The following is a 27452-nucleotide window of genomic DNA, read 5'->3' as shown; positions in this document are numbered from 1 at the left end:
GCAACTTCTAGGAAACTCAACAATTGAAATGTTCATGCTCAGAGCAGAGGAATTAGATGCTTGGCTACCTTATTTATTCACACATGCCATGTGCATGTACCAATTTAGGTTTCATAAACATCCAGAATTAGACCATTTTTGAAAATTATCCTGTTAATTCTAGAAAATCTGCGAAGAAGGCTGTACTTAGAAACATACTATCTAGTGGCCTGCTTTTCAGTAATGCAGAGCAGTGTGTGGTTGCTCCACTAATCTCATTTGAGAATCAAGAAGAGATACAGGTGTTTAGTGTCCTTGAAATCTCAGGGCACATTTCTCTATTGTGGTCCTGGCTGAATTGATAAGAAAGGGTTTGAAAGTAATTGTATAAAAGAGTGCAATAACATCCCTTACTTCAGGGAATCTCATTACATAAAGTCTGAAGCGATAAAGAACCAGAAGCAACTAATAATGCAAATTCATTGTATTCATTGTTTTGAGATATACTAGGCAGAGACTTAAATAGACAATGTCAGCTGCATGATTCCTCAAAATGACACATTTAAGAGAATATGTGGTAGCTCTGTCGCACCTGGAAAGGATTCTACATACACAGGGGGAATGTGGACACCTCCAGAGTTTGTGTATTATAAAATAGAAACATAAATGTAAATATTGTTCTGCCTCTATGGGTCAAATACATATAACAGCATTTCTCTCAGTCAGAGTTGGAAGGCTAGGCTTGCTTTGGTCAAATCTAAATAAAGGTCTAAAATGGGTTAGCTGTTAAATGTTAAAAGTCTAAACTCTGGCTCATTCTAGTCAGCTTCCACAGAAGAAAAGTAACCTCACATACTGGTTTTCCTCTTAACTCAAGCCCCCACTTAAAGACCTTTCTTGATTAGCTGATGCTCTAAGCCCCACTGCCTTTTGAAAATTTGGCCCTAAATGCATATCCATTGAGAAATTTCATTTTGCACTTATTGTACTTGTGCTTAGCTTTCATTTGTCATCCTGTCAAGTTAGAAGAAAAGATAAAGGACATCTGTCAGTTTAAAGTAATCAAAATAAATATGTGTTTTTTGCTTAGCAATTTAATTACTGTATTATTTATGTCAGTAAGTGAGTGGTCTTCATCTTAAGTTCTCAGGAATATTGCATATACTAATCCTGCCCGTTTCTAGTACATTGTTTCTGATTGGAATTATATGTCCTTTTCTATTACCCCGTGCTCAGCATTAGTGGACAATCAACAGTATGTGCATCAAGGAGGAGGAAATAAAATTTGGAACATTCAAAGCTTTTATGTGATGGAATTTGCTTTGTCTTGTTACAAAGAACACGAATATTGGATGTACATTGCACAATGTTTGTCTTTGATTTCTGTATTCACTTTGTGATCTGTAAAAACCAATCAATAAAATGAATTGAAGATGGCTGCCACAAAAGAAAATGTTAAAAACAGCTGTTAATACCATTGTATCTTAGCAGCTGCTTTCAGCTACTGCTTAAGTTGACATTGAAAACACTTAAAAAATACCAGCATAAACTAAAATCCTGTGCATGTGTTTCCATCTAATGTTCCAACAGATGCAAGCAATTATCTTAAGAAATGAAAATTGAGTTAGATGTTGAGGGCTGGGAACCAATAGTAATTTTGAAAGTGAAGGAGCTCTATTTAAAAGGTTTTTTTAATTGGAGATATGAGTCTGAGACATGTGGATTCACAGGCTGCTCAAGCTCCTTATGTGGTAAACAGGAAAAGCCTTGATGTAGAGAAGAAGATATTGGCATTATAAATAATTCAGAATGAGGTATGAGGGAGGATGTGGGGGAGGGAGATAAGAGATCCATGGGGATTGTGAATGATAAATGCTGGCGTTATTTTTGTAATACCAAAAGAATGGATGCCTTCTTCCCTTTTGTAATTTTCAGTTTTCCTCCTATTTTCTCTGTTATCTAGTAGCTCAGTCTCTCTTCGTCAGTACTGGTGCTTTCTGATGCCTGAGACTGCTCTCTCGTCTCATGGGGATTTTAACTTCACATTCACTGTTGATATTTTTCAATTTTTATGACATTGTTTTCCCCCTCCATCTAGGGCCTTTGCAAACTGAGAAAACTACGAATTCTAGATGTAGCAGGGAACAAAATTCAGATTTTCCCAGTAGCAGTAAGTATTGTTTTCTATATGCTATCCTCTAATATGAAATTTCTGCTGCAGATCTATTAAATGAATTATATGGGCAGCCTATGTAACTTGTAGCGATTTGATATCATGAGTTTCACAACTCATTGAGTGACAAGAAAAAAATGTGTAGAGTAGTTGCATATAAACTAAACAAAATCCAATTGGATTTAGCAAAGTTATGTAAACCACAGTAGCTGTGTCCTAAACATTCCATATAATAATAGCATTAATATACTTTTAATATTGTTAAATCAAGGAGCCAAAAGTTTCAAATTTAAAAAATGTGCCTAGGACTTTCCAGTTGCTAAAGAATTTTTGTTTATGTCAAAATACAATCACACATTTCACCACAATTTGTAATATTCTGCACAATATTATGTTAGGAGAAGTTTTACAAAAGGTCATGACTACAGTGTTTTTATTTTAATGTTGCGTGTATTTAGTTTCACACCTGGACCAAGTGATCACTTGGAAAGGGGAATAAAGATTAATCTGTAACTACAAAGATGTAGGAGAGTCCAAACAAAAATCCCACTTGTGTGGTGGGCTTTGTAGACCGTAATTTGTATTTTTTTTGTGTCCTTTGTCCTCTGAGAATTAACTAATTTGATATACCACTAACCAGTACATAAGCGCTTTCTGCTGCATAGCAATCTTTGGTTTTGACGTAAAAATCTTTTGTGTGTATTGTGTATGTGTTCTTTTGTGGCTGTTTTGAGTCATGCTCTTCTTTAATAGTTTGGCTTCTGATTCTTCTAGCACTTATGAGATGGTGGGGGAATGAAATCCTATGGTTTCAACTACTCTAACTTTTCTAAGTTTCTTTACATTGTTATTGCTACGTCTATAACATACATTATTTGTGAGTGGTGACCTGTTTTCCAGAGGGCATTGGAGAACATCTCCTTCCCACTAGTAGTCAAATTCTCTGCTTTGTCTACTGAAAGTTACCATGTTATATTGAAGTTACTGGAAATAAGGAAATTTTGCAAAAAAAAAAAAAATTGTAGAGGTTTTTTTTTAATTAACGTGTGTAGGTTTGAATGTGCACATGCATTAACATCAATAATAACTTAACAGCACTAGTAAATTACTTTATTCTGCTCAGGCAACAAAGTAATTTAATAGTGCCCTCAGGTGATGATTATCAGAGGACCCATTTACAGCCTGGCACAGTTACGAAACAGCAGGAAAGTTTATAACAAGAAACACTGTGTTTTATACAGGACAAACCAAGATGGTTTGAGTTTATAAATTTGGGGCCTGATCCTGCAAACCCTCACATGATTTATTCTGTACTAATGCAGGAAGCACTACTTGTTTTGTAACCAAGGCCAAAAATAATTTCAAAATTTTCCAAAAAAATAATGCAAAGATGAGGGAGAAAAAGAATGGGGCACTGTAATAAATATGGGCCCTACTGTGGTTGTAGAGTACTCCTGTTTCTAAGAGTATAGCAGATTTAAATAGTAGTGTGCATTTTGTAACTAGGTGGTGCTTTATGTAACTATGTACATGTTCACTCTGGATGCTTACCTCAGGCTGTATGTAACTGTAGCTTAAATCTGTATTACTATAGTCTATTCTTACACATTTAATGCATATTTAGTGTTCAGTTGTGCCTGATAGGCACTGGCCTACTTTTTAGGCTAGGGTGGCACCTACTCCAGAGGAAGTTCCAGGAGGGATTGTACCTTAAGAAGGCAAAATCAGGGCTCCTTGGCAAACAGGAGGGAGTGCGCCTACTGTTATGCTCCTTTCAAGGATGCAGCCTACTCCACTCTACATATCTGCCTAGGTTTCGCTGGCCAGTGGTGTTGGGGTGGTTCAGTAATCCCAGTTCCTCTTTACCCTTTGGTGTAGCTTGTACTATGATGGAACATTCCCTTTGTTTTAGTCAGTTCATGGATTGCAGTTGTGCCTAACTGCTGCACAATGGGGCAAGGAGGATGCTCGCACTCTTTCCCATATTTTGCTAACCTGCAGAGCAGCTGGGAACAATCTGGCCCTTTATCACACCTCTTTGGGTTGATTTTAATAGCAACCCTTTGGTAATCTGAATTTGTGAACATTTAGCAATCTAGCCTATGATCATGATTTAGTTCTAGTTTTTGCTCTCTAGCTATTCCTCTAGTGCAAGAATCATTTAGCTACTTCAGTATATTTTCCCACAACTGTCAGGTAATCTTCAGGGCTGCTGCACATTTTGCTGTTTTTGGAGTCTTGGTAGATCCATTAAAGTTGAAGTTTGGTTAAGGATCTTTGAGAAAACAGGGATAGAGCAAAGGGGGGGCAGGGGTGAATGGAGTAAAAGTTCAGGGTGGGGTTCTGTATTGTTAATTCACAATGTAAATGTGGTCCTCTTCAGTGAAAAAAATATTATTTTAAGGGAAATTATTTACTGACTATTTAAACTTAATTTTAAGGGTCTGAACAGTTTTAGTTCTGGTGACTATATGCAACGATTTTTCTATAAGAGCACTAGGTGCAGGAGGCTCATCTCAGTTAGCATTTTCAGTACAGTATTCACAGACTAAATTACTTCTGCAACAATCATAGCCCTCCTAGCCATAACAAATAGTGCTCTTCCTCCATTACATGGATACAATTTATGTAACTGAACAAAGAATTCTGATAAAGCTGTAGCGTAAACATTAGCAGCAAAATTAATCTGGAATATTTCAAGGCCTTTTTGTTTTCTTTTAAACAAAGCAAGTATATATAGGTAGAAAACATTCATTTTTTGCAGCAATATTCCTTTCAAAATTTTATGACAAGGTCGTAGGATTCTTTAGCAAAGTTCTTCAGCCACTGTGGGTATACTTTCATAAAGAAATTGAGAGAGCTGTGTCAGAGGAAACAATACGCCCATACTAGGAACCCTTAAAGAGGAGATGCTCTATATCAGAGGTTCTCACCCTTTTTCTTTCTGAGCCCCCCCCCATGCTATAAAAACTCCACGGCCCACCAGTGCCACAGTAACTGGATTTCTGCATATAAAAGCCAGGGCCGGTGTTAGGGGGTATCAAGCAGGGCAATTGCCTGGCGCCTCATGCCACAGGGGCCCCTACAAAGCTACATTGTTGCTCAGGCTTCAGCTTCAGTCCCGAGTGGTGGGGCTCAGGGACCTGGGCTTCAGCCCCATGCAGTGGGGCTTTGGCTTTCTGCCCTGGGCCCCAGCGAGTCTAATACTGGCTCTGCTTGGAGACCCCCTGAAACCTGCTCGAGGCCCCATTAGAATTACTGTTCTATATAACCTGAATCACGATGGTTTGCTAGGCTCTTTGGGACCACGTGTGATCAGAGTATACAGGTTTATTTTAACAGCTATACAGATGAGCTGTTCTTGTTTTCTCATCCCAGATTGAAATTTGAATGGCTCTAAAATCGCGAAGAATGATAGAGCTGTTTCAGGTGTGCTTGTTAGAGTTCTATCCCTGTAATTCAAGAAGGATTCCCATTACATCACGTGATATGAGATCAGACTTGGTGACATCTATGTTCTGGTAGTTTAATTCTAATACAGCAAAATAAGATAGTAGAAAAGCTTTATTTAAATGGTCTAGTTATAAATATTAATGGAGCAAGTGGGGAAAAAAGGTAAAATAGTAAGTATCTCATAATTGAAATGTTGATGAATTCCAGCAGTTTTGGGGGAAATCTTCCCCTTTTTTCATTACCCATGTTCAGTCTATCTCTGTATCTATATCAAAATGCAATGCAAGAGATAGGTCTGTTTTCTGTGTAGCAGAACAGAAACCCGTCAGCCTTTTGTTTTCTATGTAAGAAAACAAAGACAAAACTCTAGAAAGTGCCTTTTTCCCCCATTGGGAGAAATGTTGAATCTTTTCTCTTCTATAAGTTTATTTGTCTACAAAAGCCCGTTAAAAGAGTTTTTGCCCAGAAATAGTTTTGGCCAAGAGAGAGATTATTTAGCTTTCCTCTAGGTTTACTTGGTGAGCCATAATTCTCATGCCAGTGTACACAGTGTTTATAATGTAGGACGTTTGCAAATTTCCATACTACTTTAACTTTTCTAATTCTCTTTTATACAGGAAGATTGTTCCAAAAGGGTTTATTTTCCAAAATCTTCTAAGTATTTTCATAATTTTGTTCATGTTTTCATAAATGTCCTGTTCTGGATTTTTGTTCAATAGGCACTGGAATAGAACTCAGTTTTTCAGGTTTGTAGGACATTTCTTCTAAAGTTTCTCTGACAATGATTATTGATTTTCATGAAATACCTAAACCAGTGCGTCTCAAACTTTAGCAATCCCAGGACCCCTATTTTGATTTAAAAATTTTTTAGGACCTCCCCAAACCCCACACTCAGCCTCAGGCCCTGCCCCCACTCTACTCCTTCTCCCAAGGCCCCACCACACCTCTTCCTGCCCCTGCTCCACTCCTGCCCTGCCTCTTTCTGCCCCCTCCCTTGAGCATGCCCCATCCCCACTCTTTCCCCTCCCTCTCAGTGCCTCCTGCACGCTGCTGAACAGCTGTTCCATGGCGTGCAGGAGGCACTGGGAGGGAGGAGTTGATCAATGGAGTCCACGGACCCCAGTTTGAGAAACACTGACCTAAACCATTTCAGCACCACTTTAGGTAGCTGAGTTTTTAGTAAGCTTTCTTTGTCCTGGGATATCTACAAATTGTCCCAAATGAACACCCCTTGCAGACAACTTGTTCTTAAATGTCTGTACTTTAGGCTTGGTAGAATTTTTTTTTCTCTAAAAAATTAATGGATAATATTGATTTTGATCGATTTCAATTTTCACAGTTGCAGGAAAATAGGGGGTTCACACATTTATCTGACAATACACATTGAGATTAAAAAGTTAAAGGCTTTATTAACTGTTAAAACACAAATTATCAACACCACATGTCAAAATATACCAAGTAAATATCTTTAAATCAGCAAATCATATCTGTTTTGACTATTCATTTGCTAGATCATTTGTAACAAGCCTTATTCAAAATAAGGCTTGTCCTGAAATAAGGCTTTACATTTTTCTTAAAATAAAGTCATTACTCTTAGAAAAGGAAACAAGAATGAGTACCACTGATCTTATAATAGACTTTCAGATACTCTATTAAATTGTCCTTGAAGCTGTTAACTGAGGGAACAGGTTGTTATGTTCGTTATTCCAGTGTGCCTATTATAAATTCCAACTATGATTCAAGAAAAGTATTTGTGTACCTGCTGTTCTATTTTACTAGACAAAATGAATTAGAGAGATAAGAGCAGTACGATTTTTTTTTTTTAAAATAAGATTAGCAGATCATTCCATTTTTGTTGGTGAGGAAGCCAGAAACAGAATCTTTAGTTTTACGTGTTTTCTTTATACACAGTGAGTTAAATCATGTCGTGCTTTTGTTGACCTCCACGCATTTTTCCACAGCACTGTATACTTCAGAAACAAGAATTTGTTAGGCATACCGTAAAACAAGTGAACAGTGAACTTAAGTTTCCGTGTTTGTTTAAGCCTATTTCACTTAGGCTTTCTTAGAATCCTAGACCACTTCTGAATAGTATATATGGAAGTGATTTGTCCAGTCGCATTTCATTTTTTAACTTATTTATTTATTTAGAATTTTTTGACAAATTTATAAATTCTTGCCATATAAATAAATATCAGAGCCCAAACAATAATCATTACAATAGCAAACTTTTCCTTAGAGAAACTTTATACAGATCTCTCTATTTAACCGGGAGTTACTTTATTATAGAATGAGCATCTTTACACTGTACGTTACCTCAGTCACATTCCAAGCAAAGGGCCTTTCACTTCCCTCCTTACCTTGAGAGGGTATTCCATTGGGGCTGTTGAGTTGAATACAGGAGCGTCAGAATTAAATGCATGTGGATAAAATCATTCCTATTTAACAATAGAGGACAGGTTTTTTGATCATTATTTTCATAATTTCCACTGTGTTAGATCTTAAATGCAGAGATTTTGATAATCTGTAACTATCATGTGACTTAAATAATACTCTAGGCACAAGACCTCTCTTGTAAAACAACCAGTCTTGTTTGATTTACATTTTTATACTATTTATTAGCAAGAATAATGGAATATGTACTCCACTTAAATCTTGTATGTTTTTTCCAGCAGATGAGTATATTTCCTGCTTTCTATACATTCATATTTGTGACATTTGTTTTTCTTGTTTAAATAAAAATAGCTTTGAAATTTTTGTTACCTTTTCTTACATAATTACACTATTTATTTATTCAAATAGATGGAGGACCTTATGCTGATGGAACTTTACTGTGAAGATAATCCATTGCTCCAGAAACAGCCTGTTTCTGCCATACAAGAGGAAGAAGTTTGGTCTCTTAAGGTGAGCAATGAGAGACTTCAACTAATACCTTCATAATTTTAAAAATTCAAGATTTAAAATAAAAATAAAGATTGAATAGTATTCTTGTCAATCCAACAATTCTAAACAGTTTCTGAATCTCTGTTCAGGTTATTCCTTCATGAACTACATGGTTTGGTCATATTTTCTTTTGCCTATAATATTTTTTGATCATAGCTGATTATAACCATTGTGCTGAAGAGTGTAGGAGAGGTGGAGGTGAAAAGTTTGAAGGGAGAACAGAAGAGGGCATCAGCATTTACTTAGCAACCTTCCATTTACGTTTTCGTATTGCTATAAAACAAAATTCTGCCCTGACTAAGGGTTTTATGACAACAGCCTGGGAATGGCAGTTTAGGCAGTAACAGTAGGTGATCGTAATAGTCCCTTCTGGCCTTAAAAATCTATGAATCTGTTGTAAAGGGTCTACTTCCAGTTTGCCGTTATATGATCCTTGATTACTTGACTCAAATGCAGGCCAGATACTGAGCTTTAATCCATATCAGGTCCAACTCACTCTGTGACTGCATCATTTATTTTTTTTGTCAGCTTATTTTTTTCTTTGGAATTGTAAGGCTGCTAAGAATGTTAAATGATAATATTGAAGCTGCTAATTCCAGCTGTTACCCAGATTCCGTTCACTTCTCTCGGAAGAAAACTTGGCTGTAGTGGTTCACGTGTTCATCATCTCAGATAAAAAAATTTTAAGTACCTAACCTGTTTGCAAAAGTGACTTAGGCATCATTCATTTTAATTGAAAATGGGAATTAAGTTCCTCAGTCATGTAGGCACTTATGAACATTTTACCGATCCAGGCAAAAGTACTGTAATTCTTTCTCAACCTGGACATGAGAGTGACAAAAGTTTTTTGTTACTAGCATTCTTCAGGAAATCACTCTTCATTTTACTACCGCTGTTGCAGTTTCACCACTATTAACTGGTATAAACAATCTGCAGGCATTTTTTGTCACTCATTTCTGCCTGCTCTGAGGTGCATTGGAAGTAGTGCAAAGGGATGAGATTTCATGAAAAATGCTGGTGTAGATGCAGCCAAAGGTCCAGTGCTCCATAACCTGTCATGGCATCCTCTGCACTACTGGGTCTAATTCATTGTTCTAATGTATAAAATCCTCAGTAGGCTAGACCTATGTTATCTCAGACTGCTTCTTGGTCAGGAACCCTACACTGTAGCTACCCCTCACCAATTATCAGAACGTTGATACAGATTTGAGAAAATAGAAGGCAAAGCCTTCTATTAAAGACTGTAGGACACCCACTTGAAGGAGATCACTGCAAGGCACATCTCTTTGCAATATACCCCTCTAAAACCAGGACAATATGAAAATTTGTGATGTACACAAAACTACTCAAGATTAAGCAGAACAGAGAGATGACATCATGCTCATGGGAGGAGACTTGATAACATCTAGATTAAGTTGGAGTACTTATTGCTCCAGGCAGCTCTTTACTGTATTTTTAATACTTTTATGGTGCTTAGATAAGGCAGTGCTAAGCAACTTATGAATGCTGGTAAATAACCCTAAGTCAGCTTCAATGTGTTGGTACTAAATCTAAATCAAAGAGATGTTTGCTGTGACAAGTATCTTCTTGTTTTAAAATGCTATTTGCAAAATCTGTTTAAAATACAAGAACATATTACAATAATTTTAAAGAATTGTCAGTCTTTTTTGTTCTCAAGGATGGGGGAGGTTCTTACTTGGCATGCACTCCAGCAAACTCCCATTGATATCAATGAGAATTTTGCTTTAGTAAGTAATGAATGAAAACAGAGCCAAGATCTTGGGATTTGGCCCCAGTGGCACCTGTTACACAGTCAGGAGTTGTGCTTTCATCCAAAACAAAATATATTCAAGACTAAAGCATGTATATGATTTACATCCATATTCTTCTTGTAGGTAAGATAAGATTAATTAGTTTTTACCTTCAACAAGAGCAGGTTCTTTGTGGTGGAACCGGTTAATAGAACTGTAGAGTTCTTTGTCTGTGTCACTGAGCAGTCAATCCTGCATATTTGTCAATTTCTTGATTTAATTTCTATCTAATTACAGTATGTAAAAGTTAATAATTTACTGTTTTCTCATGCAAACTGTGGTGGACCTGACGTTTTTATGTAATAATTAGGGCTGTCAATTAATCACAGTTAACTCATGCGATTAACTCAAAAAAATTAATTGTGATTAAAAAAATTAATCATGATTATTCGCAGTTCTAATCACACTGTTAAACAATAGAATACCAATTGAAATTTATTAAATATTTTGGATGTTTTTCTACATTTTCATATATGTTGTATTCTATGTTGTAACTGAAATCAAAGTGTATATTTTTATTATAAATATTTATACCGTAAAATGATAAACAAAAGAAATAGTATTTTTCAATTCACCTCATACAAGTATGGTAGTGCAATCTCTGTTGTGAAAATGCAACTTACAAATGTAGGTTTCTTTTTGTTATATAACTGCACTCGAAAACAAAACAGTGTACAACTTCAGAGCCTACAAGTCCACTCAGTCTTACTTCTTTTTCAGCCAATCACTAGGAGACAAACAAGTTTGTTTACTTTTACAGGAGATAATGCTGCCCTCTTCTTATTTACAATGTCACCAGAAAGTGAGAACAGGCACTTGCTTGGCACTTTTGTAGTCGGCATTGCAAGTTATTTACATGCCAGATACGCTAAACAGAAGTCTTAAAAGAACAACACTCTGATGTGGCAACTACAGAACCTGAACCACCAAAAAGAAAAACAACCTTCTGCTGGTGGCATATGACTCAGATAATCAAAAAGGAATATGCAGCTGTCCGTACTGCTTTGGATTGTTATCAAGCAGAACCCATCATCAGCATGGATCCATGTCCCCTGGAATGGTGGTTGAAGCATGAAGGGACATATGAATCTTTAGTGCATCTGGCATATAAATATCTTGCGATGCCGGCTACAATAGTGCCATGCGAATGCCTGTTCTCACTTTCAGGTAACATTGTAAACAAGAAGTGGGAGCATTATCTCCTGCAAACGTAAACAAACTTGTTCGTCTGAGTGATGGGCTGAACAAGAAGTAGGACTGAGTGGACTTGCAGCCTCTAAAATTTTACATTGTTTTATTTTTGAATGCAGGTTTTTTTATACATAATTCTATATTCGTAAGTTCAAATTTCATGATAAATGGATTGCACTACAGTACTTGTATTAGGTGAACTAAAAAAAATTTTTTTTTTAATAGTGCAAATATTGTAATAAAAAATAAATATAAAGTTAGCACTGCATACTTTGTATTCTGTGTTGTAATTGAAATAAATATATTTGAAAATATAGAAAACACCCCCAAATATTCAAATAAATCATATTCTATTAATGGTTAGCAGTGCAATTAATCACACGATTAATCACGATTAATTTTTTTAATCGTTTGACATCCCTAGTAATAATTGTATTATGTACATACAATAACTGTATGTGATGTACTTAGTGAGTGAGTCACTATGTAGCTATATTGGGTTATTGAGTTTTCCCATATGAATGTATTGGTTTAGTTTAATAGAGGCTGTTGGAAAAATGAGCAGGAAGCTCCAGAGAAGCAGCCTCAACAAACACTTGTGGGCTATTACAAGACAATGACTGAATTATTAGGACTGAAGATGCTACTTTCTGTCAAAGTAACATGGCTGTTTTGCCAATGCTGGGAGCCTAGAGATCAAAGGAACATTACACATTTAAAAAACTTGGAAAAAGGGAGGGAGTTGTCAGTGAATGACTCCTGGTGGGAACAGACTGACACAGACAGGTCCTTGTGGGCATGTCTGAAGGCTTGGGGCCTACCCAAGCTTCCAGGGGATGGTAAGCCTAGGGAGATGCCATGTGTCTAGACTGTTTATTGTTTTAAGATCTTTTTCTCTGAAATGCTTTGGTTATAAATAAACAATACTTTGTTATAAGAAGGCTGTCTGGTCCCTGGGTGCCACTGATCATAGCTCCCAAGGAATAGAACAACAGAAGAGCAAGTCAGGCTTCCAGAGGTGGTAATGGTTTCACCATGCAGGGAAGAGAAATAAAGTTTCAGTCATTAGTCTTTTAAGATCCTTTTCTCAGGGCATGTTTTATTGTCCACAAAACAATATCAACTGAGAAACAATATGCAGTATTTCCCATAGGCTTTTTCTGCTTTAACCAGCCAGGAGGGGAAAGAATACAACCTTCCAAGTTCTCCTTTGACCCAGTTTCTCCTTCCTTTTATACTCCCCTCCCCACTCCCTGCAGCATATGCCAACAGAAAGATTATAATACCATTGTCACGATGGCCTTTGCTCAATATGATATATTTGCATATGCTTTTTTTGTACTGGAGATCTCCCTTGGTCTTAATAAGGAAATTTAGGAATATATTTAGTAATACAAATATTAATTGTTATATAAAGAAAGCATTGCAATGCACTAGCCAAAAAGAGTAATTGTTTATCTCTTGGAGACTTACTAAGTTTACTTATGTGAAAATGTTAACTTAAAAAAAAAAGTCTAATGGAGGATACATCAAGAATAAGCTGGGCTTCTGAGGTGCAGCAGACAGCTGTTTTTTGTAGCTTTTATAGAATTGCTACTGTAGTCAGGGTCTGAATGAGCTCTCCCCTGACACGTAATGATGAGCTGGGGGAAAAGACTTCAGGAGCAGACTGTATTTGCATAAACACAACTACTCTGCCTAGGTGTGCAACAGAGGGAACTGCTCTGCCAAAATGGTCACTTGTGGCTGGTGTTGGGTTACAAATCACTTTTAGTCTTGAGTGTAGGGGTAATGGAATGTTGTTATCCTGATTGTATGAGTAAAGGGCAGTAGAACTGTACTTAGCCTGCCCTGATTGAGGGGGGGTCACTCTGAACTAAACCTCACTTGCTAAGAAGGGGATAGGGATGCCAAATCCCAATGAAAGGCAAGAAAGTAGGGACAGGTGTTTGTACCTGGTGGTGTGGGCTCTGCGTAAATAGCCATAGACATCATTTGACTGTTCTCCTCTTCACTGTTTAAAGGTGTAGGCCTGGCTTGTCATAAGTAACTTGCCTCATTTCTTAGTAGGCTTGATAGCGAAGGTGAATGGAAGGTTAAGTTGTAAATAGGGGCTAAACAAGCAGTATGCTGGAGTCAAAATGTCTGTGCTAGCTACTAAGATAAGCAGTAACAACCTGATAGGCATAATGGACAAGATAAACGTGGAATATAAAGAGCAGGTTCCACATGGACAGAACATGCTATACAGGGATTGGTTCCTGCAAAGTAACCAAGCCAATCCAAAACAATGTGATGTAATGTGTAGCAAATGCAATATCATGTGTAAATGTATATAAAGGAAGAGGTTTTCTGTGTGACTTTGGATGTGTGGTATGGCCTATACTCATCCCTTACGCTTGGGTCTGACCAACTCAGAGTAGCTTTGTTGTATGCCAAATAAAGGAACCTGAGTGACGAAATCTGGAGTTGAACTGAGAATTTTGGATCCCAGAGAACTGGATGAAGTGTTCTCCCAGAACTGGACAATGTGTTCTGGATAAGCCAAGTGGAAAAGGTCTCGGAGGGAATCCCAACAAAAGGTAGAATTGATTAGACTCAATTGAGAATTTTTGTTTTGTTAAGCAATTAGGAGAGCTGAAATCACTGATAATCAGGTTTAGCTGCTGAATCTTAGAGCTGGTGAGGGACAGTGTTGCGGTGAAAGAGACAACCCATCCTGCAGTGAGGTTCACCACTGCCTGCTAAAATCACTGAGAGCTGGGTTAACTTGTGGAACCACAGAATGAGGCATCAGAGTAAACAGTAGCAGCAGCGGTGACAGAGTGAATGGTGGCAACTGTGAGTCGGTTGCAGAGGCAGCAGCAGCAGCTCAGGCATTGCTTGACACTGGCTCCCAGGGAGGGAGGTGAACTCACATGAACGCACTTCTGAACTCTGGGCCTTTGCTGACCAAGGACAGCAACTGTGGGTGGGGTGCAGTGGAGGGAGAGCGCAATGGCAGCTTAAAGGAACATTTGTCGGATTTTTACACCACAAAGTGAGAAACTGAGGCAAAGGACATTACCCAATATACTTTGGGGTGGGTGTTTGTTCATGGTGACGTGCTTTTGAATTGTGGTTGTGATGTTTTCTCAAATTAATGCCAGGTTCCTTTTCCCTTTTTATTAAAAGTTTTCTTTTGTTATACCCAGACTCAGTGTTTGCGAGAGAGAAAGTATTGCCTCTTAGAGGCATCTGGTAAATTTTCCCAGATTACAGGGTGAGGGTCTAGAGTCAGTTCTGTTTTGTATTGTTAAGAGGAACAGCTAGATTTTGAACCCAGACCTTGGGTCTGCCAACTCCACCTGGCAGAAGAGTTACACTACAAATATATCCGCTTACCCTTTCAATTTAGTAGCAAAATAATCCTTGTCATCAAGAATTTCAAAGACTAACAGAACATTAACAAAGGCCTATAAATCAAAGTAATTAATGCAATGATTAACTTCAGTGAAAGTTTTAAGGCCTTGAACAATGTAGACTATTGAGCAGCTATGCCACCCTTGCCCTACAACCTGGCTGCCTTACGATGCTTTGATGAAGGAATTCCCACGTGGGTTGCTCACAAACAGCCTTCCAGCATTCAAGCCACACCCTGAGTGTTTGTTTGTAACTGCAGCTTGCCAGCCACATTTAAATTACACTCTCACTCTCACCAGCCTTTGTTATACTGCAGTTGTCCCCAAACTTTTGAGGGTCGTGCCCCTCCTTACTCCTGTTGGTGCCAGCTACGGCTGGGAGCAGAGCCGTGGCTCGCGGGGGCAAAGGGGCTGAGGCTGGGGCCGCAACTGGGGATGGGTCTGGGGCTGGGAGTGGGACTAGGGGGACAGACCCAAGGGTGGGGCGGGAGCGGACCCACTCCGAGACTGGGGATGGGCCAGGAGCCGGGGATGTGGCTGAGGGTGGAACTGGAGCAGAGTAGGCAGGGGCTGGATTGCACTTCCTCCCACCACCTGTGGGGGCGAGCCCGGCCCCCGCTGCGCACTCCCCGAAGGTGCCTCTGCGCCTCACTAGGGGACCTGTGGTCTAGGGAAGTCTCAAGATACTTTTAGTCCATCAATTCCATAATTTTCCAAAATCCAGATTTCTCTAATACTAAATCTGAAACAGAGGGAGAGAGGCCATGTAGTCTCAGAATACACTCTCTCTTGATAATGCTCATTTTGCTTGTCGATTATCAGGATTCTAATACATTGAATTGCACTTCCTTCGCATAATGATGGATTGAAGTGCTTGTGTCCCTAAAACTCATGCTTTTATGAGATGGCGCTGAAAAGTAATGTATGCCGTCCATTCAGCGGCACTAAGAACATTAATAATGCATGAATAGTTGGGAAATTAACAGATATATAAAATTCTTATACAGCTGGATTTTAATGTAAGTCGGTTTCTTGGAAAAGAAACAAGTGTACTTTGTCTTAAAGGCACAGCTATAAAGAGAATGATCTTATGACAGAGGACTGGCCAGTTAGACTTTCAAGTCCACATTAATATCTTCACAGGACAAATATGCTGTAGTTTTAGTCAGATTTCTTCTTTGATATGCTTGTATATGAGTATCTGGAAAGTGCTTATAGTCCGAGCATTATATGAACAAAGTAATGATTTACAGCTTGCTCTAGTACACTTTGCTCCATCAGAATCCCCACTGAAAGTCAGTGAGAGTTCTGCCTATGTCAGGATTGCTGCATTGGTCTAAAAATGCAATACTTGAACAAAATTTGGGAAGTATGTTAAGTGTATAACATACCCATTTCATTTAAGTTGAATATTCAGTGATAAATGTAGACAATGAAAAATATAGTAAGTTAAGTGGTGATTTATACAATGCCATAGATGTGCATGACCATATGTGGAACAATCAGACAGTCCTTGTCCAGAAAAATGTGCAATCTAAATTTTAAAATAATCATGATGACAAAGGGAATGGGGGAAGGTGGGAAGCTAGGAAGAGAAAGGACAGGAGTAATGTAAATAAGATAAAGCAATTGCTTGATGGCTCTGGTGGGTTTTGGTTTTTTTTTTGTAGGTTCTCTTTGCAGTTTATAAAAATTTTTTTTATAATCACAGTAATTTTTTAAAAAATTCCTTAATTCCTTTTTGTGCAAAACTGAGCTGACTGTGCTTATGGAGGTGGAAGGGTCGTGCATATGAGAACACAGCAGGATGAGAGACGGATTTGTGGTGTGGGAAAGAAGAACAAGATGAAAAGGGGAGAAGGAGAAAGTGAGAAATGTGAAAACAAGTTCAGGTGGCAGCAAATTGACTTAGCAGCATGGAGTTAATGAACCAAATAGCAATGGCAAAGGTGCAGTGCAAATAATGGCAATGACATTATGGACAGTGAAATTAATGGCAGTGGCAGTACACGTAGTTCACCATTGTTCTAACTGCTAATTAGTATTTCCAGTGTTGGGATTAGTCATCATTCAATTTTAGGTGGCAAAATAGTATTTATTTTGACCTAATACCACATATTGTGAAAATATTTCAAGAGTTGTATTCTGTATCTGTTAAATTATCCAGGAAATAGCTGCAAGATTTATTTTCAGTCAGTTAACCAAAGAAGACTCCATTCTACATACTGCAGTAAAACAGAACTTGGAAGCATGCAATATACTTTCCAAAAAACAAGAGTGTGCTCAGTGTGGGCAAGGATTCCTGAATATATGGCTGGAGTGCGTACGTTTTGTGAATGTCAGACAGGTAAATCACCCTTTTATGAATTTCTCCTAAAATTATAGGTCTTGCTCCTGCCTGAAGATACGTAGTAGCATAAAATAAACTCATGTGCAGTTGTTTCCTCTTCACTTGAAGATCTCTGAGCTGAAAAATCATGTAAGAATGGGTTCACAAGCACAGGAAATGATTCCTTTACAAAGATGGTGTAGAGCTACATATTGGTAGGCAGCACTGAATCCATAGGTTTCAGAGTAGCAGCCGTGTTAGTCTGTATGCGCAAAAAGAACAGGAGTACTTGTGGCACCTTAGAGACTTATGCTGATATAAATTTGTTAGTCTCTAAGGTGCCACAAGTACTCCTGTTCTTTTCACTGAATCCATAGTCTTTCTAATGCATGGTTGCAGGATTACATTGCTCCAAAGTGACTTGGTCATTTGAAGATAAGAATCTTTGTGGATACTATTTCAACTTGTACATTATGAGTATCATCCTTCAGTGTGCTAAGTGCTGCCAGAAAAAGAAGAAGGAACTCAGAACCTTGCAGTGTTGGCCCTCTGTGACATCTCTCTCACTGTAAACTTTTCTGCATTTCCTGATGCCGTAATGAACTCCCCCAACAACTGTGGATCATCAGAAACCTTGCTACTTTCCACTCCAAATGCAAGCAGCATTTCTTTGACCATGCGCCTTCTCTAATATAAACACAGAGCAACTGGTATATTTATATTTAAAAACAAAAACCAAAACCAAAAAATAAAACCCAACCTACCGAACTAAGAGAGTCCACTGCATATGCATCTCCCTCTGGGGAGAAGATGACAGAACAAACAACATGTGACAGATGTGTAATGCATTACTGGCAGGCACTCGGATCCTACAGTGATGAGCGTGGTATAAGAACTTATATAGAATAGAATAGAAAATAGACACCAGGAAGGGAAGACCGTGGTTAAATGAAAAAAACCTGTATATGCTTTATGACACAACAACAGTATTCCAAGGGATTTGAGGTAATGTCTTCTTTTTAATTAAAGATAATCTAGAATTCCAGATTCTCTCATTTGTTCTGATCTGGCAGTTCAGAGTGACCGCAAAGCCACCAAATCTGTTGGAGGATCCCCCCAGCTGAAGTAGAATTACTGTAGCTGGCTGCTATCCTCCCTTCTCTTGCAAGTCCTGGTGAAGTGCAGGAGTACGTCCAGGGTTATTCTGTTGTCCTTCAGTCTCTGGCTGCTGGATGGCCTTTGAGTTCCACAGTGACCCAGCATAGATTAGAGCAGCCCCAGGGATATTCCCTTTTGTACTATATTCAGTAATACTTAATCACCTTTGTGTTGATTCAGTTTGAATATATGAAAAGGCTTATGTGTTCCATGCTTACCCTCTCTAATTCATTTTCTTTGCCAAGATGTAATATTTAGCTCTGAATCTTTGCACATAAATCATTCTACTGCAAAACATCTCCACTAGTCTACAGCAGTTGGTTGTCTCGTGTATGCACTGGACCCAGGGGCTGCTGAAGTTGTTGCGTAAGAACCCATCTGGTTGGTCCCAACCCTTTCTTGTGTCATACCTGCCCAGATATTCTCCTTTGACAGCAATATTACATAGCAGTGGTAATCACTTCCTTCCTAAGGAGCTAATTTTTACAATGCCACAACTGGGCAAATGACAAGCTCTTCCTCCCCCACTCCCCTCTTGGCTTTTTCACTTGAATTTCATTTTATTTTTTTTATTTTCTGTCTCTCTGTATTATTTCCCTCTTCAACGGCATTGCACCTCTAGTAGCAATTGCAAATTTCATTAACATTATTTTCTTCCTCTTCTAGACTAGTGGGGAGGAGATTAAATAAGACTGGACCTAGCAACGCTGACCTTTGCCACATACCGCTAGGCACCTCACTTAGCCAGTGCACACTCTTTATCTCAACCAGTTTTCAATCTGTATGACAGAACTACCATCCCAACAAATTTAGATTATGTTCTCATGACACATTTTGTAATACAGTATCAAATACTTTACTGAAATGCTTTACCACCCACTTGTAGCTAAACTACAGCCACCAACTCTATTACACATAAACCCCTGTGTTAGTGCGCCTCAGATCTTCTCTGAAAAGAACTCTGAAAGAAGAGGAGGTAATGCATTCTCTGTCCATTCAGTCCTCAGCCTCTCTGCTTAGACTGCCTGCAAGAGTTCCAACCATATGTTTTAAAAAAAATAAATAGATCTTTTCAATTAGGAACAGGCCTTGGACCAACAAACTAATTTCACATAGGCCAACACCTTGGTTTTAGTAACAGCTTTCAGTTATTACTGACTTTGGCCGTAATGAAGCCAGTGACTAAGAAATAAAAGGCTCTGAATTCCATTAGCAATTTCCTGAGCCAGCTAGCCCTCAGGATATATGTGTGTGTATATATATTTCATTTCTTTTTGTTGTTTATCTTAACTTTTCCATATATCCTCTTAAAGTCATGGAGTTTAGAGAATAAACTACTTTTGTGTTGGATAATGAACGTTCAATCCTGCATTAAATGATGTTATATAATTAAAAACTGTTCTCAAAACATATCAAAATAAATACGCCTTCCTCCAAATGAGGGTGACTTGGATGATCAGTATTATGGAAAAATAAATGCAATTTTGTAACCACAATTCCTTTCAGTAACACAGTTAGCTGAGGAGCAGGAAAGCATACATCACCTTAATTTATATTGTTAATTCTACTCATGATTTACAGCATAAAAGACTTGCTTAAGAGCTAAAATTACCTGTTTGAGTTAGACATAATACAGTCAGCAGTTGAAATTGACAACTACAATAGACCAAGTCACAAAACTGTTGTAATGTATTTGTATATGTTACAGCTTTGTATTTGTTTATTGCTATATATAATTAAGCACAAAAAGAGGAGAAATTATACAGAATTCCTAATTAACCATGATTGTTCTTGTCATGAACCTGTGTGTATTGAGAAGTATGACTAAAGTTCACTAATAGTAAATATACAGTATTTTATTTCATCTTCATAGCTGCATTAGGATTTGCTCTCTTTTGTTCAAAAACATTGATCACTAGGCCTTGGAAGTTTTTGGTAACTTCTCAAATTTTCTGCTCTCCTGCTTTATATCTATTGCTCTTTTTAACTCCATTACCATTTTAGTTTTCTAGTTTACCTGGTCAGATGGTAGTATTCATGGGCATGTAAGAGATTCTAAATTGTCTGCTTACAGGATATTTATTACTTAAGGGGACAATGTTATGTCTTTTAGACCAAAATGAAGTCATTTTATTGTATCAGCAAACAGGAAGGACACAGTGTGGTATTCTCCTGAGTTATGAGTTGCCCTGCAGAATGTAATTTGTGCACTGCCCAATGCAGAAAATACATGCATGCTTGTTGATAGATTAAACTCCCTAAAGCAGACCCTTGTGAATGAGCAGCTGCATATAAGACAGGAATAGCAACTCAGATCTAAACTTTGAAAAAAAAATCCAATTGACATTTTAAAAGGATGTTGATTGGCATGAATAGTATCCTAATGCAAATTTTCAAATGGAACTCAGTCTGTCTCTTAATTACATGAATGCAATCATTTATGAGTGTACTAGCATTTGAACCTAGAACTGATAGTGGAGACATCATTGTTTATGTAAGTATAAAGTCCCTATTTTGATAATTTGACCCTCTATTTAGAAGCAAGCCTACTAAGTATCATATGTCATCATCTTTTTATTCTTTATTTCTGAGTGAGGAATAATGTGTATGCTCATGTTCAAGACTGATTGTCACAGCATGCTGTAAAAAATCCTTGAGGCTTGTCCTCCACACTAGGAGTTTAGGAATATGGGTACTAATTTTGCTAGAGCAGATAAGGGTGGAAAGGTTAAATGACTAGTCTGTAGTCTGATGAGTTGTACTGGAGAAAGAGAATTGGGTTTCAGGAGGAACTAGAAGCTGGGGTGTGAGTGTAAGTCTATGAACGTTCATGTGATGTGATGTGTCCTGCATGTGATATAGATAGAAACAACAAAATCCTGAGCATGTTTTCTTGGAAACAGCTTTATTAAATATACTGCTTTTCTGACAGCTCTGCCTCCTTGTTGCATCATATATTGCTCATGAACCATTGTCTAAGGTTACACAGCACATCACTGGCAGAGAGTGAGGGATATACCGGTAGTCAGGTCCCCAGATATCCAGTCCCTTGCTCAAAGCCACTAGAGCATGCTGTCTCTGAACTCCTTGGTGGAGTTCAGACCTGGGATTACATGAATACATATGGATTATTATTATGTAAATATAACTAAACTGCTGAGCTCTATTAATTTAGGTTTTTTAACCCATTAAGCTTCCAATCAAACTGTATGAAGATAAAACTACAAGGACCAGATTTTTCAATTCATACTTGATACAGTACTTGAACTTGCCTACCCTTGCATTTGTATTGGCAAGCTGGTTCATTCATTCTGTTTGTTCCCTCTGGGTGACCTGGCATTGGTCACTGTCAGAAAACAGGATACTGGGCTAGATGGACCTTGGGTCTGACCCAGTATGGCTGTTCTTATGTTACTATTTTGATTTACTTCCACACAATTTAGTGTCTGATTTGAAAATTTGGCCCTACAGATAAATTCAGACAGCACAAATATATAGCTCTTAAAAAACCCCAACTCCCCACAAAAAACGTAAGATTCTGGAATAGAGAAACAAAACTCATTTAGCTGGAGTGTTCATTATGGGCATTATTATCAGGATGGTTGGCTTCTTGTACAACTGCCCAGGACAGGGTTGTTTAATCAATTTAAGGTACAGTCTTTTATGTAATCATTTATTTAACTAATTTCCGTAGGAATGAAAATGACTTGAAAAACTACAATAGAATTATTAGAATTTTATTAAGCTGCTAATTCAGAGCTGTCACGGCTATTTTACAAACAACTACACATTTAGGACCGAACAAGCTATTGAAGTCTATGAATGTGTTAACTATGGTCAAGGGCGGGGAAAAAAGGTTTAAAATTAAACTGAATATTGCAAATATCTTAAAATTATTTTGAATTTTTAAAGAGAAACTCTTGTGCCCTGGATGGTCTTCCAATGGATGAGGCTATGGACTAGGACTCAGGAGGTTCTGCCACTGACCTGCCGTGTGACTTGGATAAGTCACGGTGCCTCAGTTTCCCCTCCTGTCCTTTGTCTGTCTTGTCTGTTTAGATTTGTATGCTGTTCCAAGTGGGGACTATATTTTACTATGTGTACAGACAGTGCCTGGCACAGTGAGGTCCAATCTCAGTTGGGGCCTCTATGCAATACTGTAATATCACACTTCAAAAAATGCAGTAGTAGTAGATCCCTGTATTTCTCAAGTCATTGAACTTCCAGAGATCTGTGGATAACCAGTATAGCTCCATTTCTTAAATGCTTGCTTAATTTAGACAGGGTGGAAGAGGTAAAGCTCTCAATCTCTTTTAACACCTCAGTTTCTTGGTGTAATGTCTTGATTTTCAAGTATATTTAAAAAACAAAACCAAAAAAATCAGTAAAATTTCCACAGACTCCTCCTATTGACCAATTTTCACATTAGATTATACATATTAGACTGCATTAGTACCCAGTCTTGCTGTCTTTACACTGGCAAAACTCCCATTCATTTGTTTTTATTAATGTGCTCAGTGCTGCAGCACGCACAAAAGATGGCCCCAAGGATATCAATTTTAATATTACTCTTCAAGCTAAAACTTTAATGTGATTTTGCCTGTAGAAGGCCTGCAGTATCAGACCTTAGAAGAATTATTTCATTTACAGCGTGTTCAGAAAATTGGGAGTTGTTAGTTTCTTATGAGACAACTTTATTGAGAGTAATATCAAACACCAGTGTTACAGCTTTGCCTTAATTGTGTATGTAGTGTAGAAATATTTTCTATTTTTGCAATTTTTACATTGAATTTTATTTTATTATTTTTTTTAAAGAAAATGAAGATAAGCAGAAACGTGCACCTCTTGCCTGTAAGGACATTGCTGTGCTCTTACAAATGCTTTAACCATCCTGGCCATGGATTCTTTGGAATTGCTGTACCATAGAGCAGGCAAGGAATTCACTCAGTACATCAGTCAGATTGCCCTCTTTGGCATTGTTTACCCTTACCCAAGAGCTAGTTCTTAGAATTCAGTATTGTGTCTGTTCTCAATGTAAAATATACGGTATATTATGGAGAGATAATGAATTACAAAGAAATGATCTCCATATACATAATTATTCCGCACAACTGTGTGATGCTGATGTTTTTTGGCAGACTTAACACAACTTCTAAAAGTGGATGAATTAAACCAATGAAATTGTTTAAATATGACGCAGAGTTTTATAGTGCAAATTGTAAACAGACATTGTATTGTGGCTTCTTTGACAGATGTCTTATGTTCTAATGTGAAATTATTATGAAAATTTGTTTTTCTGAGAATTTAGGATCAAATTTTAAAGCTTCAAAGAAATATATGGAGACGTCAAAGTGATTCTTTATATATTCTTTCATTGCCATTATAAATCCAGCTTTGTAGAAGTTTGTAACTTGGCACACAAGTGTCTTAGCACAGGAGCAAATATGTATGAGTGCTTTAATAATGAAAAAGATGACCAGTTTAAGATTTTTGTTTTTTTTGCATAAAACAATTTTAATTTTTAAAGAGGCACTTATGCCTCATGGAAAACTTTGAGAAAACATTCTATATAGAAGCAATTCTTAGATGTTTTATTTTTGTGGTTTCTTTTCTTCCCTGCTTTCTGATCCCTTTGGATGTTTTTAGATTAAAACAGGCATTTTTAAATCTTCCTCCCCTAAATTTATACTCCTCTGTTAATGTCATAAACCTGTCCTTTGCAATTAATTATAATGTTACAAACAGGGTCCCTTGTTCTGGAAAGTGCTTAAGCATGTGCCTAAATGTAAGCACAAGCAGTCCTATTGATTTCAGTGGGACTGTTCATTTGTTGAAAGTTAAGGATGTGGTTAGGTACCTTTCTGCATTTGGTCCAGAATTATTTCAGGTGAGAATAATAAGCAGGAACAGTCACATACTTAAAGAGCAAAGACTGTTTTTAAACAATTTGTTGCCTAGGAGTAAAGAACAAGTTAACAAATACCAAAAAACAAGCAGAATTTTCTCTAAATAGAATATTTTTGTGATTTTTACATTTCTGTGAGGCACCGGTGGAGCACCAAAAAACATTTCTCAAGAACTTTATCTCTAATATGGTGTACTCACTTTCAAGTGAAATTCATTGCAGACAGAGGATGTATCATGGAAGCAGTACAATAATACTGTGCAGATAGTAGTGGGCACAGTCTGAGTGAAGGGAGGATTCACCATACCTCTCTGAAAGTACAAACAAGAAGGAGGGCATTGAGGATAGGCTAGGGAACAAACTACCACATCTGTGCATATGCAGATTCAGTGACTCGGAACCCCTTATAGAAGCTGCGAAAGGACTCCATCCTCCACAGTTTCCAGGTAGGACAGTCTTACAGAATGTGATCACTCAATCTGTGAGAGAATTCCACTGTTATTACATTATCAAAAATGAGGAAACAGACGTAGATGGAACACTGAATGCTGAAATTCTGCTCTTTCACATGGACAGGAGCATCTGCTTTGCATTGCACACACGTGGTATACATACTAAATATGTTCTAAATACACATTTACATCATAGGTCTCGACTGTCCTATTAAATAACTAATGCTGTGAATGAATCACTGCCTGATCAATCTTTCTGTTGTATTTTCTCAGTTAATAGGCACTTCAGAGAAACATTTGGTTAGTTTGGTTTTAAAATCATTTGTTTTTTAAATAATTCAGTTTGACACAAATTGTCTGAAGCAAGAAAAGTTAAATTCAAAGCTGCCTTAGCTGCCTCCTTTTATTGCAGTGGAGTTATTCATACTTGGCTTCTAATACAATGTGTGCTGCATTTTTTCCTTGGCCTTTTTGGCTAAGATCCAGACTAATATTGGTTTAATATCTGTAAACATCCTCTTTTGGGGAACACTACATAAAGTTTCCAACAGGATGGATTCAATGAGCTAATAGATTTGTCCTGTCTTTAATTATAATAGTTGTATTGTGAAGGCATAAGAAGATGAGTTAAGCAGTATCAGCCTTAACTTTGAAAAACCTCACTGTCACTTAGTGCCTTGTGTGTTAATTTCTTTGTGCAATTCTGTCTGTGAAATACGTGATAAGATGAACAGAACACTTCCTCAACCTAGAAATGCTCTCCAAGTACCCAATGAAACTACAGCTTCAAGAAACTAAAAATGCATATGTGCAAGTTGTATTTATGGCCTCCCTTTGTCTCCAGGGAAGGGAGTGAGACACCAGTGACCTTCATGAAGATTTGTTTGGGCGTGAATGGGATGGCACAATCCTTGGGAACACACTTTCCCTTTAGAGAGAGAAGGATTCCATTGGTGGTGTCCATTTGGTGCATTGTGTAATCATGCTGCAGGGCAGAATCAGTGACTGCTTCTGAAGAACACCCTCTTCTGCTTAAATCAGCGTGACTAATACATGCTGTGCTTATGCTGATGTCTGTGATGTGCGGACATCACGCTCCATGCTAGCAGATGAAACAGGAGAAGAATACTTTTGTGTATTTTTGTAAAGATTCATCTGAAGATAATAATAGTGACCATGACACAGAATATTCCATGGGGATTAATAGGATTGGGGGACATCTACAACTCTCAGCTAGTCCTTGACTCTCAAATAGCATTTGTTATTACGTCTGTCTCCCAGCAATGTTTTTCCCCTGGAATATCTGTGGGCGTCACAAATCACAAACATCCTGTTAAACTCCCATTTAAATACAGTCAAAACTCCCTTGTATTCAGTGGGAGCAGGTTCTTCATACCCCAAGCCGTGAGCCCTGTGGAAGTAGTATTTGCCTCCACCTTAACTAAGAATCTCAAACTACTATAGGTAAGTGAAATCCAGCAGGTCTGATGTAAACTGATGGAGAGTGTGAAAAATGAAGGTTCACCTGCTATTTAAGTTCCAAAGGGTATTTTACTTCCTTTGATGTTTTTCCCAGATGTCTTTCTGCCATGCAGGCCTCATGTAGCACAGAAGGATTTTCAATAATCTTGCTGCTCCTGCTAGCAGGAATTAATAAAAAGGAATGAACCAATATGGATTATCATTGTTCCTTTCACTGTGCAGTTTATATGGCTAACTAACGATGCTTGTATATCAATGCCTCTGTGATGCGACTTGTGTAACCTCAGTGTTACAATAGGCAAAGAAAAGAAAGAGTTGTAAATGCCTAAGTACACTGAAGTGTCACCACTGTGGTGTCATCATAGGGCCCCTGGACATAGCTCAAAGGGCCTTCATAGGACTCTTAGTAAGAAATATAGTTTCACATAATAACCAAGGAAAGACAGACTGAAAAGATTTTCGAAGTTAAATTTACATTAATCTATAATTGTGAACAAAATGTTTATGCATAAATAAAATATTTGATGAATGGATTTTCACAACACTAGCCTGAGTTGCAGCTTGAACACCCCTTAAAAAGGCTACTCTGCCTCTGCAAAACTCTTCACCTTTGATACAGTCCCTGGAAGCTTCAGTAACGTGAGGCTCAGCTGTGATATAGGCAGATGTTTGAACACTTGGGAAAGATGAAGACAGCCTGACAAGGAAGGTTGTGCAGGGGGATGTGAAAACTCTGGGTCCATGGGGAACAAGGAAGGATCCATCCAAAGCAGATAATGGTAGTTGGGTAGGAAGGTACGGGGTCTGATCTGAATGAAGAATCAGTAAATATCCAAGTGAATGAGGAAGAATGCAAAGCTGGTAATAGCTGGGTGGAAGGGAGATTGGTCACCAGGAATAATAGGAGCCAGTGGTAGTAAAAGAGCCCCCAAAATATAAATCTGCTTCAGTTTAAAATCAATCCATTGAATCTATAATGCTTGTACGTTCCCTAATTCAAGTTGTTTACTGCATCTGGGATAGGTTGAAAAGGGACCCTATGCAAGGGAGATTTCCAGACAGCAGGCACAGAATGCTGTACTGTCCATGCTTAGACCATGCTAGAACACTGAGCATACTTTAAAAATAATTGATAATGTCTGATGTAACAATTGGTCACTTGAGAATGCCTGTAA

At 37.9% G+C, this 27452-nt stretch overlaps 1 protein-coding gene across 3 annotated transcripts in view; it reads left to right on the top strand.

Moving 5' to 3' along the window:
• The window catches only part of LRRC69 (leucine rich repeat containing 69), a 40914-nt gene extending 14195 nt beyond the window's left edge, over positions 1-26719 (top strand). The window contains exons 5-8 of one of the 3 annotated variants that reach the window (XM_045003068.1): positions 2078-2149; positions 8408-8509; positions 17119-17298; positions 25640-26719. In XM_045003068.1, the coding sequence (XP_044859003.1) occupies positions 2078-2149; positions 8408-8509; positions 17119-17298; positions 25640-25651 (366 nt within the window). In that variant the 3' untranslated portion in view covers positions 25652-26719. Of the gene's footprint in view, positions 1-2077; positions 2150-8407; positions 8510-17118; positions 17299-23253 lie in introns of all 3 variants that reach the window. The other 2 variants (XM_045003067.1, XM_045003069.1) reach the window with 2 other exon arrangements.
• Positions 26720-27452: the final 733 nt, after the last annotated feature.

Source organism: Mauremys mutica, chromosome 2, assembly GCF_020497125.1.
Source record: "Mauremys mutica isolate MM-2020 ecotype Southern chromosome 2, ASM2049712v1, whole genome shotgun sequence".
In the NCBI taxonomy this organism is placed as follows: domain Eukaryota; kingdom Metazoa; phylum Chordata; order Testudines; family Geoemydidae; genus Mauremys; species Mauremys mutica.
The sequence above is the reverse complement of the archived record's forward strand: the minus strand, read 5'-3'. Positions and strand labels throughout refer to the sequence as shown.